Raw genomic sequence first — 21,676 nt, 5'->3', positions numbered from 1 at the left:
CTTCCTTCCTTCCTTCCTTCCTTCCTTCCTTCCTTCCTTCCTTCCTTTCTTTCTTTCTTTCTTTCTTTCTTTCTTTCTTTCTTTCTTTCTTTCTTTCTTTCTTTCTGAGACAGGGTTTCTCTGTGTAGCCTTGGCTGTCCTAGACTTGCTTTGTAGGCCAGGCTAGCCTCAAAGTCACAGGAACTCACAGAGATCTGCCTGCCTCTGCCTCCCTGAGTGCTGGGATTACAGGTGTGCACCACTGTGCTTGGCTGGAAATGAAAACTTAACAGCATCAAAAAGATTCATATACAATGTATGTTTATCTACAATCACAAAAAAACCTGTGAATAATTCTTGTCCATTTGTAGATGAATAAAGAAATGCATCAGATTTTAAAATTCTGCTGAAGGGAAGGCATGAAACCCTCAAACTGAAGTTTGAAATTATACAACAGCTAAACGCTATCCATGGCCACTGAAATATGAGCAAGCGGCCCCACTCCCTACAGGCGGGAGAGGAGAGTTCCCCATGGGAAGGACACAGCAGTGGGCTGATGGAATGTTTCATCCTCATTGCTGTCACAGTAATGTCTGTGCACATTCATTAAAATACACCGAAGCTACGTACTTCATATAGGTGCATTTGACTCTATGAGCATAGTAAGTCATAAGCAGAATGAAAGACACTTCTAAAATGTAACAATGGAGTGGCACATGTGCAGGTGACAGCCAGGACTCACTGTCTGAGTTATGGACGGTTCAGAGTACAATTGTCACCTGAGAGAACTCTGGGGCTCGGAGGCACAGTGCAAGTTCTTTGTGGGTCATATAGTTTATGCAAGGTGCTAACCCAGGCTAGGCACTCATAATACAGAGATGATACAATTAGTATCCACTTTAGAAGGTTGTCCTTGGCATAATGCCTGGGACGCAGATGCGTTCAATGCATTTAAGCTGTAGTCATTATTATTAAATAGCTCTTCAGCTATGCTGGCTTTACCCTAACTCAATCAGGAATGTGTGTGTAACCATGAAGATTTTAAGAATTAGATATCTACAAACTGCATTAGTCTGTGATCTAAATAACTCAGACACTTGGCAGCATATGATTAAGCACACTCACAAATCTTATTTTAGTTATCAATTTCAAACCAAGTAACTATCTCTATGTCAAAAAAACCCCCAAACTGTTCACTTTAAAATTATTTCCTTGAAGAGGTTGGAAAAGAAATCAAGCACAGAGAAATTATAACAATTTTTATAATAGTCATCTCATGTTGGTCCTTCTCCCTTAACTTCACCATTAGAGGTGCACGTCTTCCCAGCATACATGTGTAAGCGTGCGCATGTACAGGCGTATACACACAGCCACATACAAAGCTGTGACTGTGCTGGCCTGCTTTTGGTAACTTGAGACAAGGAGAGTCAGCTGAGAGAAGGGAGGAGCAGCTTGTAGGCGGGCCTGCTGGGCATGTTCGTGATTAACACGGGAGGGCCCAGTCCACCGGGGGTGGGGAAGCATCCCCAGGCAGGTGAGGCTGGTTTGTGTGTAAAGGAACCTGAGCAAGCAGGTAAACAGCGTGGCCTCTGCTTAGCCCTCCGTGTTGGACTGTTCCCTGGAAGTAGAAGAGATCAGTCCTTTCCTCCTCAAATTGCTTTTGGTCATGGCGTTGATCACAGAATTAGAACCCAACCTAAGACAGTTTGCATCTATGACTATGTTCGAAAGCAGGTATTTCCTGTAAAAATCTTATCATGCTAAGGCTGTTAACCTAAAAGTTGGTCTGTTCTTAATAGCAGTAGAATAGTCTATGGCAAGATGGAACTTTATTTACTGAACAAGCTGTCCATTTATGAGTGTAGTATAATTTCGGGTCATTGTTCCAGCAGACAGCTTTGAATTAATGCAAACATCATCTGCTCGTGAGTTGATAATTTTGTATGCTAAAGTTTAAAAAGTGAATGGCTGGTTAAAAGTCTTTGAATATTTTCACTCTTCTAAGTGAGTAAGTGTGTTTTGTGTATGACCAGTGGGCAGAGCATTGGCCTTTCTCTGGAGTGGGGTGAATGCTGGTTTTCATAGTCTTGTTTCTCTGCTTTTCTCATTTGCTGATAAAGAGCTGTTTGTAAATTTCCCCAATACCATGTTTGGCTATTTAAGCTAAACACCATCACTATAGCATAACAGGAATACCTCCAGTGCACCAGGGTCCGTGAATCCCTGCACAGGCATGTGAGGTCACCCCTCTCGCACCAAGTTCACAGTTCGTGAATCCCTGCACAGGCATGTGAGGTCACCCCTTTCGCACCAATTCTTAGAAAGTGGAGTTTAGTGCAGCTTGTGGCTGGTCGGGAGCACAGTGTGGATTTCGCCCTGGGGCCTCGAACCTGGGGCCTCGAGCTGTGCCAGTTGAGAGTAATCTGGACTATATTCATTGCGATAGGAGGGTCTTTGAGGGCTAGGCCTGTTATCAAATGCCACAGATATACGGGAGCCAAAGCAGACAAGTGAGAAGCCCATTCCTTTGGACACTTGTTATCTTGAAGTTCTGCCTTGGTGACAGTAACAATAGATACCAACTTGGGTATTGGACAGGTTCTTCCCTTGACATGAAAGTCTGTCCAGTATCTGGCTTTGTCTTGAAGTAAAAATAAGAGGAGTCACCAGTTGATGATGGTTTGGACTGTGGGGTAGAGGTGGGATGTTCTGAAAGCTAAAAGATTCTGTTTTCTTCCCCATTCTAGATTAATCTTGTCTTGGTTTGCAGACTTGTACTTACTTAAAAATATAACTAAACAGTTACATTTCCACGTTCCTAATACATGTGTCCGTGAGCCATTAATGCTCTACCTCAGCGTTAACTGCTGCTCCAGTCACAGAAGGTGCTGATTTTAATCAAGTCAGCATGGCACCTCTTGCCAGGATGGCTGTATGCAAAGGGCCCAAAGGAAAAGCTGCAGCGGAGGCCGCCGGAGGGAGGGCACTGTTTGCCTTCAGTTTTTGGCAAACAAGCGCATGGTCTTTCAGGTTCTCATAGGGACCCATGTGCCCTTGTGCCATAGCTCTTCCCCTGCAGGAACCTGATCGCGTTTGCATTGAGCCTGTGGGGAACACAGGCTGTCCAGCGGTCTGCTTCGTGTTTGGGTAGCCTTGCTTTTACCACCACACTTTTGAGAAGAGCACACGGGCGCCTTTTCCTTCATAACCTCACTTGACACTGGTGGTGTGTTGGAGAACATATGTAACAGCTCAGAAGGGACTGTTGGCATCTCTTCCTAACACCGTTTTCATTGAAATTGGATGTTGGCAGAGAGTGCCTACACCAGTGAAATTATTTGACCTGTCAGGGGCTCCTTCGCCCCAAGAAAATGTTGACCAGCAACCAGCACACCACTGAGTTTCCACTCATGAAGCTATGGTGTGAATAGAAGAAATTGAGTTCCTTTTCTCCTGCCCGTTTATACATTTCTTTCCAGAAGGTCAAACATAGGCTAACTTTGTTCTCTCTCCCCCCTAGTGGATGGCTGCATTCACAGAGCCGCTGGCCCCTGTTTGTTAGCTGAGTGTCGGAACCTGAATGGCTGTGAGACTGGACATGCAAAAATCACATGCGGTTATGACCTCCCGGCAAAGCGTGAGTATGGCATGCCCGGACTCCATTCCAGAATTGGCTGCGAATGCCAGTCCTGCTTCTCTTCCTCAAAAGTATATCTAGGAAAGGAAACTGTCAAAGTGGAATTTAATCAAGTATGCTTATGTTCAGATTTAGTATGTAGTTGTATGTTTATTTATATGATTAAGTATGGAAATTTTTGGTGGTTGTTCAGTTCCTTAACAGTGTCTCTGAAACAGAGAAATAAAAATATGAGGAAAATATACGTTCCAGTATTTAAGCACCACCAGTGACAGCTTCTGGAAATGATGCCAATTTCTCATTCCTCATTCGGGTTTCTTGATTGTGGATGTGTTTAGAGCAAGGGAGATCAAAGTGATGTATTGTGTTTTCAGCTGCCATGTAAAGGCTGATTGGCAATTACAGCCCAGGCATCTGTCACACTCGGCTCTCAGGAGAAGCCAGTGGAATGCGGTTGTCAGTCTGGGAATGTATTTGCTCTTTGAATGTGAGATGGTCAAATTTTCTATTATATTTGAATAGAAAAATGCATTGCAATTGACTGACCTTGTTGCCTCAGTGTTTAGCCAACTGGAGTAGGGCAGTACAGAATAAACAGTGAGAGAAGTGATTAAAGGTGCATGTTTTAGAATCACAAATTTCAGGGCCTGGGGATAGAGGGGAGAATTGTGCTACCCCATTAAGGTGTGCATTGGTCTGGAAAGTGAGACACCGGTTTAATCTGTGTACCTGCTTCTTAGGGTACTGCCCGATGTATGAGCACATTTGAGGTGAAGGCAAAGCCACTTTTATCTGTTTGTCTTATAGTGAAGAAATCATGACGAAAAGGTACAGCGTCATTTGTGAGACACTATTGAATTCTGTATGGACAGGGTGTGTAGAAATGAGCTTCCCAAGGTTATCTGTGAATGGTCTGCTTTATTTTAAAGGTAAATTTAAAAAGTGTGTGTGTGTTTGTCCCTCATGTACAGTACGGTGAGAGTTCCCGCTTTGACTCTTAAAACTCATGATCTGAGTATTAAAGGTCATTGCCTTCTGGGATTATACAAACATGGTTCTTTAATCTGTCTAGCACGATGCTGACTGGAAGATGCAGCTGGCCTGCACCACCATGAGGATGAGCAGACCAACTGCTTTCAGACTGCGTGTCTGTCCTGAAATCAACCAATAAAGGAATCTTTTTTTTTTATTTCTTTTGAGCTCTCTCTGTCTGAAAGTAGACTTGTTGCTGTTTGACATGCTTGTGTCCAAGAGATTCCATGCTTTCGTTGCTCTTCATATGAGTTCAGTTATCGAGAATTCACCTTTTATCAAGTGCTTAGGTATGGGATCAGGAAGACTGTGAATGCGGTGAAGTTGCCGGGTTTGAATCCTGTGTTGGAGCTGAGGGGTGCTGTGTGGCATTCATCCTGACACAAGTGCATCTTGTGGCCCAAGACTCTGGACATGGGGAATTAGCTTCCAGGACTAAACCCGGGATCCCAGGGAGCTGAGACTCTTACTCTAGTCATTATATGCAGATCAGGGGCATGAGTACAGGCTAGTTTTTATGTCAACTCAACACCAGTTACAGTCATCTGAGTAGAAGGAACCTCAACTATCAGGCTATAGACAAGCCTGGAGCACATTTTCTGAATTTGGGCTTCCAGTAGGAAGACCCAGCTCATTATGGGTGGGCCACCCTTGGGCTGGTGGTCCTGAATGCAATAAAAAAGCAGGTTGAGCAAAGTACTAAAAGCAAGCCAGGAAACAGCACTCCTCCACTGCCTCTGTATCAGCTCCTGTTTCCAGGTTCCTGCCCTGACCTTCTTTGAAAATGAACTGTGAGATGGACTGTAAGCAAAGTTAACCATTTCATTCCCAAGGTTCTTTTGGTCATGGTGTTTCATCACAGCAATCTTAGCCTTAACTAAGAGAGCCTTTCTAACAAAGAATCATCTAATGGGATAGAAAATAGCAGCATGGCATCTACTCATAAAAAATCAAAGACATATACTGTCAGTGAAAATGACTTGGTATTTCTGTGTATTTTTAAAGATTAATGATTGATATTAAAATGATAAAGAAAAGGAATGTGAAATTGAGCAATAATAGCTCACACTTGTATTCCACTTTTTAGCGCTTCACAGTACTTTCACAAGCCCTTATATTTCAAATTATGCTTTATAAACAATGTGTGTGTTCATTTTCCTTTTCCCTATCCCTGAGAGATAGTTTTCTTTCTCATCAATTTGGTTCTTCCATTTCAGAGTCATTAACAATCCACAGATGTGCTTTTGTGGAGAGAGAATGAAAAGGGAGCTCATTACATACTGTTTGGGTCATTTTCCCCTCCATATTTAATACTTCTGTGACAGTTTGACAGCAGAGACTAGCTCCTATCTGTCCTCCGAGACAGCGGCTCCATCGTTATAGGGGTACTAAAGCCAGCCATCCAGCCACAAGTGATGATACCTTCATGCACCAGCAATTTGTTTTGAAAATGCTCTTGTCGGGGTTACACACAGTATTAGTCATTTTGGACTGCTCCTTGCTTTTCTATGCTTGCTAAATTAATTTCTTCACAAATGGTTGTATTTGAATCAATTATACTTGTAGTCTGCGGTCTGTGACTTTATCATGATGGGTGGAATGAAAAGCCCCTCCGTGCTTTCTCTGTCTTTCACTGCCTGAATGTTTGAACGGTTTCTCTTGACACAAAACTAACCAATCACTTTTCTCAAAAGAAGTCATGGGTGGCAAGAATATTGGTTGGAATTTTCCTGAAGGCTATTGTTTAGGGAGTTTCCAAAGGGCTGTTTATGTAGTTTCAATCTTGAAGGAATCTTCTGTGAGGTTAGATTTTTTTTTTGATTTGTAATAAAATTTCAATGTGTATGTCTTATAGAAGATTTTTACATAAGGCATGTTTAAATTTCCCTGTCTGTTGTAGAAGTCTGTCCTTTGAGCCTGACAGCTATTACCATTTTAATTAGAGAACTCTTGATAAACCCACAACTGGCTCTCCAGAAGTTGACTGTGCTTCATAGGAGGCGGGATAGAGAGTCATTGGATGCTCGCCCACCTGAGATCCCAGACACTCCCTCCTACACCTTTGCCCAAGCTGTATATAATCCTCCCCCAGTTTCACATGGCCTTGGTAGGTATGAGAGTATACAGAGGATAAAAGGACTGACTGAAGTGTGGCCTCCACCTGTGTAGCCCTGTAGCTCCTTGTCTGGAGTTCTCTAGTCGACATCCTCACGACTTCTTCCTTTATACTCTTCACACTCCTTATTAACTGGCACCTTAGCTGCTGTGGTTCTCCTAGATCCTCTGCTTCATTTGAGGTTGTTGTCCTGAAGCGTGATAGCTTCATATACGGTATATTATTACTTTTTTTTTTTTTTTGGTAATATCTCCCCAAAGCAGAATAAGGTTGTAGACTTTGGGGTTGGGATCTATTTCCTTTGTTTTGTTACATCCATATTGATTTTAAAAATGCCTAACACATCTATATGAGTGAGTATATACTGTTTGTGTCTTTCTGTTTCTGGGATAGCTCACTCAGGATGACCCTTTCCAGGTCCCACCATTTACCTGCACATTTCATGATTTCCTTATTTTTCATTGCTGAGTAATATTTCATTGTGTAGATGTACCATAATTTCTGCATCCATTTTTCAGTTGAGGGGCATCTGGGCTGTTTCCACCTTCTGGCTATTACAAATAAAGCTGCTACAAACATGGTTGAGCAAATGTCCTTATTGTGTATACTCATATAGACATGTAATATAGGCTAAACCTACTAAAATCTAAAGAAACTAATCAAGAAAGAGGACCCTAACTAAAATGTTCAATCCCCATCCCAAAAGGCAAAGAAGAAGGACATCAGAAGAAGAAAACAGGAAACAAGCTAGAAACCCGCCATGGAGGGCCTCTGAAGGGCTCTGCCCTGCAGACTATCAAAGCAGATGCTGAGACTTAGTGCCAACTGTTGGGCAGTGTGCATGGAATCTTATGTAAGATGTGGGAAATAGTAAGATCTGGAGAGGACAGGAACTCCACAAGGAGAGCAACAGAACCAGAAATTTGAACACAGGGGTCTTTCCTGAGACTTATACTCCAACCAAGTACCATGCATGGAGATAACCTAGAACCCCTGCACAGATGTAGCCCATGGCAGTTCAGTGTCCAAGTGGGTTCCATAGTAATGGGAACAGGGACTGCCTCTGACATAATCTGATTGGCCTGCTCTTTGATCACCTCCCCCTGAGGGGGGAGAACTCTACCAGGCCACAGAAGATGACAATGTAGCCACTCCTGATGAGATCTGATAGACTAAGATCAGAAGGAAGGAGAGGAGGACCTCCCCTATCAGTGGACTTAAAGAGGGGCATGAGTGAAGAAGGGAGAGGGAGGGTGGGATCGGGGAGGAGGGAGGAGCTTATGGGGGGATACAAAGTGAATAAAGTGTATTTAATAAAAATTAAAAAAAATCCTGTTCACCCAGAGTTCTGGGTCCCACTTCTCTACTGCTGCGACAGTGAGACTTGGGTCCTGAGTTCAATCTCTCTCGTAATAAAGCTCTCTTGCAATTGCAAAAAAAAAAAAAAAAAAAAAAAAAAAAGCCCAACACACAAAAGAGGCTTGAAAGGTGTTTCTTGAAATAATTAATGAAAATAAACTCCAATCCTTTGCCTTTTATAAAAAAATTAAGTATTTGTTAGCCTAATTTTCTTTGGCTTTCCACACTGTGCTGACACGTCTTGAGCCCCTTACAGTGTCCTGAGTGGTCTGACTCACCAGTAACTGGTTTCTGGACATCTCTGTATGCTCGTGATTGCCTAGAAAGCTCACTCTGGGCTTTTCCACATATCTTTCAGACTCAGCTCCGTTAGGAATGAAGTCTTATCACTTCAACTATAAGTGATGGGTTTACGTCTTTAGTTTATCGCATGTTAGCATTTTACACGCTGCTTCTTTTTCTTGAAAAGTCTCCCCAACTCCTCTTTCTATATGTTAGGGTGCTGGAGAAATACCTGTCAAATGAATTAATTACTAAAACTGGAAAACTGATACTGAGTTGATGAAAGCTTGGACATAAAAGAAAAATTATGCTAATTTTCCTAAAAAAATAATGGAATTAGTGTCAATTATTCATTGGATTTTTAAAATAATTCAACATATGTGTAGTTCTAAAGTCTAAAGAAATTTACTCCTAGTAGCTTCTCCTGAAGAGGTGAAAGGAAATTCATTTGATTTTTCATCATAGCTCATGTGTCCATTATATTTCCTTAGAATACGACCATTATTTTTTCAGGATTAAATTAGCATCAAAGATAAGTATAAAAATAATAAGTATAATATTAAAAAGTATAAAAACATTAAAAATAGAAAGTATGAAATATTAAATCTATATGTTCAATATTTTTGTTCCTTCCATTTAATCTTTCAAAGTTATCGAAGAGTGGTGTTGACCGCAGCTTCTCCTGTTACATCGTTGATTTCAGGGAGTGTAGAGGGTGGCAGACATAGTGTTGTTTGTTTGAATGAGTGGATGAGTCAGTGTCCTTACTCTAGTCTCAGGTACAGAAATAAGCTGATGATAGTAGCTTAAAGGGCATTATTGTAGTAATTAGTACTTCTCTGGTGCCCTTTATCAAAAAAATAGTAGTGCTTTAAGAGAAGAGCTTGTCAGTCCTTTGAAATTGCTACATGACAAGTAAGGATAATTTATTCCCAACACAAAGAGAGATTCGAGTACTGAGAAATTAAATCTGCTTCTCCCAGTAACAAATTAAATCCACGGTAGATGGCTGATTGTGACCAGGAATCATGAATTAGGTGGAGTGTCAGCGGCAGCGTTATCCAAACCTACTACCTGCCTTTGTAAATAAAGTTTTATTAGAACCCAGATGTGCCCATTTTTCACCCATTGTTTATGGCTGCTTTGTTGTAACTGAGTTGTGTAACTTCTGTGGGGTTGTATGATTGGAATGTCTGAGCCATGTCCTATCTGGTCCTTGGTAGTTTATTAAGGCCTTTAGCAATCATTATGTTTATGAAGGCACGCTTCGTCAGAGTTAAATATTTATTGAATTTTATTAAGTAAATATAATAGACTAGAGTTGACAAAAGTACTACCTGCCATCTATTTCCTGGTTCTGTCCTTGTGTGTTGTGTCTCAAGTAGACACATCCTTAAGAGGATGTGCTGAACCTCCTAAAATCTCTCCTCCAACTAGACCATCTTGGAAAAAGAATTTCTGATGAAAAATGAATCAATTTTTCTGTATTGAACCAGATTGAGAAGTGAATAAGTCAAGTCTCTGTAGGGAGAATTAGTTTAAAACACCAGAGTGTGGGCCATAAATCTTCATTCCTTGCCTCCTCCAATGGGGCTAGTTAATGTGTGCTGAAAGGGGGGCCTTCAGGCCTGAGGAAATTCATAATGGGGAGTAAGTAACTCAAAAAGTGGTTCTGAGTTAGTCGCTGTGGAAGGTGACCTGATTTCAGCCATCCTGGGCTCTCTCAGCAGGTGTCTGATTGTGAAAGCCATAAAGTGGGCACTCAGGGAAGAGCATGAGTCTGTAGCCTTTGATGGAGACCTGAGGGCCCTCATGAGCTAACTCCATAATTAAATGGCATGTTACTTAAAGAGAAAAAAATAGCCTTTGAAGAACAGAAACTCATCATTTTTTTTTTCTAGAATAGGAGGATATGATTGTTCTTTATAAAAATCCAACGTTAACAGTTCATTTCCCTATGGTTTTAACTTCCATTTGTGGCTGTTTTACCATATCTACTGCTGTTTCTTTTTATATTATGCCAATGATGCACTTTATCCTCTTAGTGAGCCTCCCAATGGATGCAGAAGTGAGGAAATCTAGACTAAAAGGTCCTGAAATGTGGTTTCAAAGCAAGTTGCCATGCCTCAGTCCAGAAAACCTGAGGTAGAAGCTCTGTGGTTCAGCAAACATTCCATGAAACTCTACTGAAAGGTCAAGTATGAGGCCCATTGCCCTACATGGGAGCGGAATAGCAGGTAGCCATCTTGCCGTCACCCTCTTGGCTGTATAACATGAACACAGTTTTGGTTAATCAACTAGGGCTTTGTTGAAAGAGAATTTTAGCATGCTCTTCTCCTTTGTAGAATTTTCGTAGTCAGTGGTAATGCCTGTATTTGCTTAGCTGTTGGCTGCCTGTCCTTCAGGCAGTGAAGGTTTAAGGAGGGCAGAGTCAGATCAGTATCATTGATCCCTAGGATTCTGAGCATCCGGCACAAGAGTTGGCTCTTTATGCCTATTTGCTGGGAGAATTAACAAAAGCCTGTGCATGCTCTTTCTCCTCATTACTGGGATCATTGTATGAAAGCAGCACAGCCACACTCAAGATGGAACTCTATGTTCAGAAACCTGCAAAGCGAGATATGTTGCTGTCCTCAGTGTGACATCATCAGCCGGAACACTTCTTTTTTATAAAAATGTTAAAAAGTTTTATTTTGCTGGTATTAAAGAGGAAGGGGGGGAAAGAACACAAGAACATGGATGCATGCATGATGGGGCTTCCATGTAGATGTGGGAGTCAGAGAACAGCTTTCGAAGGTCAGGTCACTCTTGCCACCATGGAGTAATCAAGGTCACTAGGTTTGAGAAGCAAGAGCTCCTACCCACTAAACCATTCTGTGGGGCCTCAAGCATGCTTTTTTAATTATTTTATTTTATTATTATTATTTTGTTGTTTTTTAAGACAGGGGTTCTCTGTGTAGCTTTGGCTGTCCTGGAGCTTGCTCTGTAAACCAGGCTGGCCTCGAACTCAGAGGGATCTGCCTGCCTCTGCCTCTACTTCGGAAGTGCTGGGATTAAAGGTATGTGCCACCACTGGCTGGCTCAAGCATGCCTCTTGGTTAAACATTCTAGAGGTAAAATAAAGTACCAGGGGAGCCAGTTTGTTTAACTTGCCCTGCCACATACACATCCTCCACCTTTCTTCCTTTGTAGACCCACGGAAATAAGGTAGATTCTCCTATCAGGTGATTTCATGACTAATCTATTGCAATATTAGCATCTTTTGAAAATATCTATACTTTGAAAGCAGCCAGTACTTTTATTACTGTATTACCAGATAGGTGGGGAATAAAGCCTACACCTTGCCTTCATCATTTGCTGCCTTAGCTAGCCTTCAGAGGACGCTGTCTACACCTTTTTTTCTATATGATCAATAGGAAATAACAGTGTAAATCAATTCCAAGTAATAATGTAAATGGGCTCTTGAAGGCAATTCATGCTGTGAAATAAGCAGTTAGCAGTGACACTGGCATTAACCACAGTGGGGGTAATCAGCCCGTGGATGTGTTTAATCAGAGTTATCAGCTAAGATTAAAAAGAGAGCCACAGTTGTGCAGAGATAATCATTTTCAAGGTTTAAAAGATGACTATGCAAAGGTGTTCTCATAAATTAAAGCCATCAGAATGGCTTTGAGTAATTTGGGATACTCTGAGGTCAGGAACAAGCAAACAGGAGAGGTTAATCTCAGGGCCATGGCCATTAATGTGCAGAGACAGCAGAATACACTTTTGGAAATAAGCAACAAGCATGGAGGTAAATGACTTTCCCCCCGTACATTAAGGCGTTCCTTGAGCTGTCACTAACATATATGCTTTGATTAAAATGCAAGCAACATGGAACGATTTGTACATGAATTAATTATCTTAGCAATTAATCACTAATTTCAAAACCTAAATGTTGGTCCACTATATGACTCGATTTAGAAACACTGATGGGGCCAATCAGAAACTGTGGAATAAGGGGCTGATTCCATGGTATCTGTAAAACTGAACTTCAAGGTCAACCTGAAAAGTCCTGAACCTGACATGCTAAATACATTGTGAAGTCTTTTGATGTCTGAGCATGAGATTCCTTATCCATGATTATCTCTGGGTCGTGGTATCTATCTTGCCAGAGTCTGTTAGGAATAGACAGAACTGTGTCTTAATACTGTAAGACATCAGGGAGATATGTGACTCTATTGGTAGCTGCAAAATAATTGACATACTTCATTTGCTTATTTAACCTATTTTTTATTGGGTGCATGCTCTGACTTTCGGGCCTCTTCCAGAAAGTAGAGAGCTACAGAGAAAAATCCTAGCCCCTTTAGAACTTACATTCAAGCCAAGAGAGGCTGACAAGGAACACATTTGCACAAAACTGAGGACTTTTAGAGGGCAGTGAAAACCATGAGGAGGACAGAGCGAGCTGACAGAGTGGAAGGTGAAGAGGCAGCTTGCACTGTGGTCAGGGAAGGCCTCCCTGCGGGTGTGATATTTAAGCTGAGGTGTGCGCTGCTTGCTCAATGAAAAAACCAAGGCAGACAGAAGAAAACACTTTACCATGGAGCGAAAGTCAGCTTACTCGATATGGAAATGAGGATGGTCAGGAGATGGTCCCTGTGTCCTTGCTCCTCACAGTTGGTCTGTCTTGTCTTGGCTTTGATGCACAGGCATGTACACGTATAGATATGTACACATGACCATTTTAGCCTAGCTTTTCCTGGTAGTGAAAGGATTGCTATGGCTGATCAGGATCAGACAGGGATTTTAATAATCACTTACTTAATGATCACTTAATGATCATCTCATAATTTTGCAGACAGGAAAACTGAAGCCCAGAATGACACGGCTTACTCTTTTTCAGGACTGTGTAAGTGACAATCACAAGCAGTGAGCCACAGTTTCTGGCATCACAGCATCGTGACTTCTTTGCTAGACTGTGCTATTTGATTACACTGATTCTGCTATAAAAACATCATGAGAGTGTAGCCATCTCAATAAGACAAAATACACAAATACTTGAAGAAAAAGGTTCTCACTTCACACAGTATACCTGCTACTTCATTGGTCTCTTAATAAGTTCCATATCATTGATAGAACCATGAGTTTCCCTGGGGAATTTTTCAGAGTACTCCCTCAGAATCTAACAGCATGATCTGTTATCAGAGGAAGCATGGAAGTCACCAGTATGAAGTAATGAGGCTTCTTCTTTATCCTTAACTCAAACATTTGCAATAGCTTACCTTTAGAGGAAAAGCTTACTTCAGGAGCCATTTTGACAGACTTCAGATATTCCTGCAAACTCATTGACACTTCTTCTTTAGAGGAAGATAGATCTTCCACTCTATCCTGAGGGCAGCCAGTTCCTAACTGGCTTCCTGAACAGAGCATTTTACACTGAGGTGGCATCCATGTGTGGTCTGCCGCTTGGATCACGACCTGCTGTTCCCCAAGGGCTGCCATGACAACAGCAGGTCGTGATCCAGAAGAAGGACCACAGACAACCAGTGTCTTAAATGGCACAAACTCTGTCCTGGAGACCAGATCGGAAATCAAGGCAGCAACGTGTGTGTACCCCTTCTATAGGCCCCCGATGAATCCATGCTGGCTTTTTCCAGCCGTGGTGGGTACGTGTTTTTCCTGGCCTAAGGCACATAATTTCCAGTTTCTGTTTTGGTCCTCACATGTCATATTCCTTGTTTCTGTGTCATTTCCTTAAGGTCCCTTGTCATTAGATTCAGGGTTCCCTCTGAACCATTTCCCATCTCAAGTAGCTGAGATCCTCAACTACATCTGTCTACAAAGACTCCTTTTTATCTTTCCTAAATAAATTTACCCTCATGTTCTTGGACTGAGAACACTGGCTTTTTTCTTTTTATTGAAAATCACTAGCCCAAGGTGCTCAATCCCCATTCAGAAAGGCAAAGAGGATGGACATTGGAGGAGGGAGAAAACAGGGAACAGGGCAGGAGCCTACCACAGAGGGCCTCTGAAAGACTCTACCCTGCAGGGTATTGAGGCAGATGCTGGGATTCATAGCCAAACTTTGTGCAGAGTTCAAGGAATCTTATGAAAGAAGTAGGAGGTAGTAAGACCTGGAGAGAACAGGAGCTCCAAAAGGAGAGCAACAGATCCAAAAAGTCTGGGCACTGGGGTCTTTTCTGAGACTGATACTCCAGCCAAGCACCACTCATGGAGTTGGCCTGGAACCCCTGCACAGAGGTAGCCCATGGCAGTTCAGTGTCCAAGTGGGTTCCAGAGCAATGGGGACAGGGACTGTGTCTGACAGGAACTGATTGGCCTGCTCTTTGATCACCTTCTCTGAGGAGGGAGCAGCCTTACCAGGCCACAGAGGAAGACAATGCAGTGACTCCTGATGAGACCTGATAGACTAGGATCAGAAGGAAGGGGAGGAAGACCTCCCCCATCAGTGGACTGGGGGAGGAGCACAGGTGAGGAAGAGTGAGAGAGGATGAGATTGGGAGGGGAGGAGGGAGGGAGCTACAGGGAGGATACAAAGTGAATAAATGTAATTAATAAAAATTAAAATAAAAATAATTAAAAAAATCACTAGTCCACTATGCACACTCCCTAAGACAGGAGGTTACATGTTATCTATAGGGCAGCACTGAAGAAAGGAAAACCAAGCTGGAAATCTGAGGAACCTCAGACCAGCTCCACAGAGAGCCAGGTGGTAAGCATCTCGGTGTGAAGCAACAATGCGAGCAAGCCTAGAACTGGCTCTTACATACCAGCCAACAACCACGTAAGTGGCCTTGGGTCTACTTCCTCAGCCTCTGTGAAACTTTTGGGTGTCTGCTTCCCGACAGAACACCAAGAAGAATCCTGAGCCAAAGCCATCCAAATAAGTCCTTCCAGAATCCTTGCCTGCTGAAACCAGGGGATGATGTTTGCTGTTCAAGTTTGGAGCTAAATGTTGATGCATTCGTCAGATGCTAGTGCAGCAACCATGGCCAAGTGTACAAGGAGAATAAGGTGCTCACTAACAGAGGTGGCAGTCTATGTAACACTCTCCTAGCACAGATATGTCTGGCTTAGGGATGGTCTAACATGGGAGTTAAAAGGAAACACATTTAATCAATGACTTCAAAATCAGGAAACACAGTCACATGCCTTAACCACAGTGCACCCCTTCACTGTACTTCTGGCACTGGGTCAAAAAAAAAAAGCAGCTGTCATGAGTGGCAATGGCGGGTTAGGGAGAAAAGAGAGACCGAGACACAGAGACACAGAGATACAGAGAGACACAAAGAAAGATGAAGATAGACATAGAAAGAGAGATAGAGGGAGACAGAGGGAGACAGAGACACAGAGAGACAGAAAGATAAAGACAGACATAGAGAGAGACAGAGAAAGACAGACAGAGACACACAGAGAGATGAAGACAGACATAGAGAGACAGAAAAAGAAACAGAAAGACAGACACAGATCAGACAGAGAAATGAAGACATGCATAGAGAGAAAGAGAGAGAGGCAGAGAGAGAGAGATTCAGACACAGACTGGAGGGAGAGGTTAAGCCTCATCAGTAAAGAAGCATTGGAAAGAACAGGACAAGTGAAAACACACCACTGGTGTTACTATGTACCTCTATTCCTTGGTTGTTATTTCCTCTTTATGCTAGCTGCTCAGGTGTTTCTCACTGACAGGGGCCCCTGTTCCCATCTGCACAGAGGTGGAAGGGGAATCAGTTTAGCTTCTCCCCCGTGCTAACGCTCCAAGCGAAGCATAGCGATGGTAAGTTCTGTTTGCATTTGTGGCGGCACCCTTCTCTGCTTGCTGTGCTAGTGCTGTGTTTCCCATTAGCTCCTTCACTTCCCAGAACCACCCAGTGCATGCCCCATTTCTAATCATATGCTGTTTGTGAAATCCCTATAATTTCCTAAGGCCTTCGGAAGCTTTCCTCTTCCTACCTGTGACATTTTGAGGAAAGATTTATTCTCTTCCTATGTTTACTCTGCTTCGTGAAGAAAACACGAGAAAAAGCCTTCATTGTATTTTTTTACAGTTCCTTGTAGAATTGTGTCTATATTGTGCTTGCGTCTGCTTTTCCGTCTGAAGGTCTGTGCAGGGCAAGGGTTAGCTTGGAAATCCCTTCCTATATAGCTACTCAGGTTTACTTTCTTACATAATTGCTCACAATGCCAAACTATTGTTTTTCTTTGCTGGCTACTTGACTCCCTTCACACTGTGAAATTAGCCTTAAATGTGGCCCAGCGTGTCCTGTGGATGGACGTGTCATCTCTCCGCTTTCTTTCCCATTCTGCTGACACTGACTACCCCATGTACTGTACATGTTTGTGAATGTGGAAGTCAGGAAATTAGTTCACCTTGTGCAGTTGTTTGAGAAAGTACCCTGGGAAAGTGAGAGTTTGACTGTGGAAGTAGTTTAATTCGAAGGAGGGTCCTGGAGTTCCCCATACACTCTTGGTGGGCACCCTGGAGGAGCCGGCAGAAGAACGCTAACTCTGCTAGACTAACAGGAGAGGCCATACACCCAGGACAGTTTCTGCCTGTTGTTTTCAGCTTTGGCTGCTTATCTTCCTTTTGATAATATCTGCTGCCTGCAAAATGTGACATTGAAATGCAATCCTTAGAATAATCAGGACACATAACATTGCTTAGTTAGAGAAATTCTTTCCCCATCCCTATAGCTACAGAAGAAGCCAAAATAGTCCATCAAGTAGGAATTGATGATGACTTTCTCTTAAGCTCTCTGTTGTTAATAGTGGTGCACTTTTCGCATTCCAATTACTTTATACTCTCAAGGATTCCGGAGTTTGGGGTAGAAATTTCAAAATATCTTAATGTTAGAAAGAATTCTCAGTCCCTCTGACCAGCCAAAGCTAATTTCTTCCATTAATAGACAGACAAAGGATTTTACCCGTTTCTATGCTGTATACCGTGTGTGAGCGATCTGTGTGATAAACAGCAGGCAAGTCACCCTGGCTCTCTAGTATGTAGCACTGTTTTGCCTTTTGGAAGAGAATGGGTTGTAAAGCAGGTGTGTGTGCCATGTGACTGTTCTAGAAAATGACATCATCAGGTTATGTGTGATTCATTCTTTTTCCCTTTGGAGATTGTATATGGAGGCTAGCAGAGATAAAAATATCTGCTGGCATCCACCTTGAATGGATATAGTTCCTCTTTGGAATATTTCCAAGTGACATCCAGACTGTACAAAATAGTTATGGATGTGGACTTGGAAACCCAACACTAGACTCAAGTTTAGGCACTGGGTCTGGCCAGGTAGTGCACTGCTCTGTGCTGACATTTTCCACACGGAGATGGAGATGAGACTCACTGTCTTCATATGGGTATTTGTCAGAGCACTGAAGAATTTCCAAAGATTACCTAATTTCTACAAGGTTAGCTGTTTCACGTCAAGTTTCTTTGGCATTCTTGCCTAAATCATCACCCATGACCCTGCACCCTCCTCTTCTGCTTCAATTGACCTCATGACCCTTTTCACCCTCTGAGGTTGTTTTATATATTCATTGTGTTGGTTGCATGATTGACTTTCACTACGGCGCAATCTTCACTCAGGCAAAGACTTCGCTCATGGTTGCAGCACCATATGCCAGGAAAAATCTCCAAACTACGAGCCAGTGCGTGAGTGAGATCTAACTCTGACGTGTGAAAGAGCTAACTAGACGGCACCGAATCTCCGCCTTTGTTTACTTGTACTTCTATAAACTGGCTTAAGAACTACAAGTTAGCCAGGAAAATAGCATTGGCATAATGTCTGGTCAAGCCTGCTTAGATATGTGCTGCATTCACCAAAAATGCTGCAGGTAATTCCTGTTTGTCGCAACCTTGTAGCTTAAGCAATAGCGTCACACTGAGGTAAAGCAGGAATGAAAGAATTTGGAGAACCTGAGTGTCTTGGGGGAGAAAGCCCTGGTCTGTCTAATTCAGCCAATGGATTGACAGGTCCTTTGCAACTTGTATAAAGTACGCGTTCAAAGGTGATTTCCAAGCTCAGTTTATTGTTACATCTCATTAAAGTAAAGTGCGAATTTCATGGGTGTGAAATGTTTTATGCCACCCTTTTTGACTGAAAATGCCGGCCCAAGTGCTTGTTACTCATGTGTTGTAAATGTGTAAAGAGGGGAAATATTGATGTGTGCTTCCTCTGTATGCAAACTGTTGAGACTTTATTGGAAATAATAAAGCTTTACAGCATGCTCCTTACTAATAGGATACTAGGGACTTACAGCAGCAGGAAAAAAAATATTTATTGTTTTGTATCAGAGCAAGCTAAGCTGACTCCAGTTTATGGTACCCTGAAGTTAATTGTAATTTGGGGCAGAAAAGAAGGCAGTATAGTCAGCGGTTTGATAATATTTGATACAAAGAGAATTGCATTTTGTCTCAAGGAAGGCAGTCAACTTAAACTGTACTTGTTCAGTAATATTCTTGAGTAGCAATATGAAAATAATATATGACTTCATATACATGCACACCTGGTTCATTTCCACAGATATCCAGTTTTATCACAGCACTTGAAATATAAAAGTTGGGGTCAACATTTCTTGAGAGTGTTGTTTTGAATGTGGTATACATACATTTACCAGATGGCCATACGCTGTAATTTAGGGAAGACCTCATTTTTAGAATTTTCTACACATGAGGGTGAAAGATAACTGTATTTTGCAGAGTGTTACTGCATTAAATTTCATATTATAAAACTAATAATGTAATGAATAGGAATTTTAGACCATAATTGAATAATGTCTAGCAGGAACTTAAGCAAAAGTTCTATTTGTGAAGCTGACTGTTACTCAATTATTCGATTTGCTCATAGATAATTAATATTGCTTTTCTGTTAGTCCATATGAATGTGGTTGTATATGGGGTATTCAGATAGTGTGTTGATTAGCTTTTATTGTCAAGTTGACACACCTAGAGTCACCTGCGATGAGGGAGCCTTAATAAAGAACTGTCTAAACTGGATTGGTCTGTGCCCATGTTTGTGAGAGACTGTCTAGAATAATGATTGCTACTGGAGGGCATAGACCACCGTGAGCGGCGGCATTTCTAGGCAGGTGCCCCTGGGCTAGATAAGAAAACAATCTGAGCATTAGCATGTCAGGGAGCCAGAGTGATCAGTATTCAGACCTGGTGTAGTCATACATAGTTCCTCCTCTGACTTCCCTCAACGATGGACAGACACCTGGAACTATAAGCCAAACAATTCTTTCCTCCCTAAGCTCCTTTTGGTCAGAGTGCTTTGTCATAACAGAATGAAGGTAGGAGAGACAGGCCCACTCCTGTGGGAAGAAGGGAGATTTGTGATGTGTCGACTCCTTTAATGCCATTCTGTCTTTCTGTTGTACAAAACTGATTTTACTAGGTGGAGGAAATTGCTCACAGTAGTAAAATACTTCTCCTGTATGACTGCTGGTGATCTGATGCATGCTGACTTGGGCTCTGACAGAGTCATAATGTACATGGCAAACACACACATTTAACTTTCAAAGCAGAAGCTGACACCGCTGGAACTCCAGAAGCAAGCCGACTCACAAAGCAATCTCTCCTTCTTCATGGACAGTGGACTGTCACGAAAGCGTGGAGTCCATTTCAAACCCTGAAGTAGGCTTTCCAATTAATACAACTCGATTTTGTACTATGGCAAAATTTTGAAATACTTGACATGTGTTCCATTCTAATTGAGAATGTCTGTGGATACGAGGCTCGCAGATTTCAAGATGAACAAACATATGTTGAAGAACATATTTTAAAATGTCCAGAATGGAAGTGGAACTCAATGTCCTTATTTTTTACCGGAAAAAGAAAACAAAACAAATCAGTAACAAACCCATGAAATGTCTGTGGCCACAGAAGAGTCAGGTTTCTTTTGGGCTTTGTACATTGTTGTGCCATGAATATTGTATGTACTTTCTATAGATTCTTTGTACCTATGAATTTATGGCAATTCAAACATATGGCAATGCACTTATCAAGTTTTTCTTTTATTTAATCCCTGTTCTTCTAAACTGAAGCCTCTTTGAAGTTTTGTATGGTTTCCATATAAGGCTGCAATATCTATATTCGTAAAACTTATCCTGGGACTGTCTTGGAAGTTCCATTCTTTGGGCTTTTCTCATAGATGATAGAATTGGACAGAGGAGTTCTCTTAGTAGCCATTCAGGCCTCCTTGCTGGGGCCTGAGAGAGATCCCCTGTGCTGAACTGTCCTGCTTGCTATGTGCCTTCATAACGAGGCTTAATCTGCTCAGTGAAATGAATGAACCAGAACTTGGCTGTTGCAGTTCATTAGTATGTTACAGTTCATTATATGCAGTTCATTAATATGTTAGTATATTAGTCACATTAGTATGTGACGCTGTAGTGCAAGCGTTGCTGCTGCAAATATGAGCTGTTGTCATCTTCTTGTTTCGGTGAAAGTTTATTCATGAACTTTTTTCAATTAAATTTTTTTAGCTAGCATACAAAATAATGTGTTTCTTTATGATATTTTCATAACTATATATCCTACTGGTTTCATAATCACCCCTAACTTTGTGGTGCTCCACCCCTCTCAGTGGTCATGAGTCTAGATTCTGAACGTGAGCAAGGGCAGGCAGTGTTCATCACTCTGCCTCACACTAGCCTCTCTTACTGTTTTTTCATCTCCACCTTTGGTCTCCTTCTTCTCCTCCTTCACCTCCATGGTCCTCCTTCCTACTTTTATTCTGTGTCCACACTATTCTATAAACAAACTCTTACAGTACCTGAACCTCCTGGCTCAGGGACGACCTTCCAGGAAAAGCAGCGCAAACCTCCTATTTACGTCTTCCCTGCTTTTCTGCCTCTGGCCACATTTGAACATTATTCATCACCTGCTGTAGTACACAGAGGACTGGGCACTTGCAACATCTGCTTTTCAACCAATGCACATGACTCTAGCTTTGACTATCTGTGTGTGTTATGGTTGTGGCTTTGGCTTTACAGATTGATTTCTTAGTTTGAACTGGAAAAGCCAGCCAAAATTATATGAATGATGTCATGGACCGCCTCCTAGATGATTGTCTTTCTGCTGTAATCTCACATGACAAGGAAACAAAATGCTGCTCCTGTATGTCATTCTTGCTTTCTGTCTGTCTGTCTCTCTTAGATCAATTTCTCATTCATAAGGTATACAAAATAATATAAGGTACACATAGATAGTAAGAAAGAAAATAGAGTAATGTATCTATCACACCCTTTATTTTGTTAAGAATGGCTAA

General features: G+C 41.9%; 1 protein-coding gene across 6 annotated transcripts in view; it reads left to right on the top strand.

The window, feature by feature from the left end:
• Positions 1-21,676, top strand: part of Macrod2 (mono-ADP ribosylhydrolase 2) — a 1,832,027-nt gene that overhangs the window by 631,897 nt on the left and 1,178,454 nt on the right. For all 6 annotated transcript variants that reach the window (XM_055602641.1, XM_055602643.1, XM_055602644.1 and 3 more), the window contains exon 5: positions 3,500-3,616. In XM_055602641.1, the coding sequence (XP_055458616.1) occupies positions 3,500-3,616 (117 nt within the window). The remainder of the gene's footprint in view (positions 1-3,499; positions 3,617-21,676) is intronic.

Source organism: Psammomys obesus, unplaced genomic scaffold (assembly GCF_907164565.1).
Source record: "Psammomys obesus unplaced genomic scaffold, mPsaObe1.curated_primary_1811, whole genome shotgun sequence".
Classification (NCBI taxonomy): Eukaryota; Metazoa; Chordata; class Mammalia; order Rodentia; family Muridae; genus Psammomys; species Psammomys obesus.
Note: the sequence above shows the minus strand (reverse complement) of the source record. Positions and strands in the feature narration are given on the sequence as shown.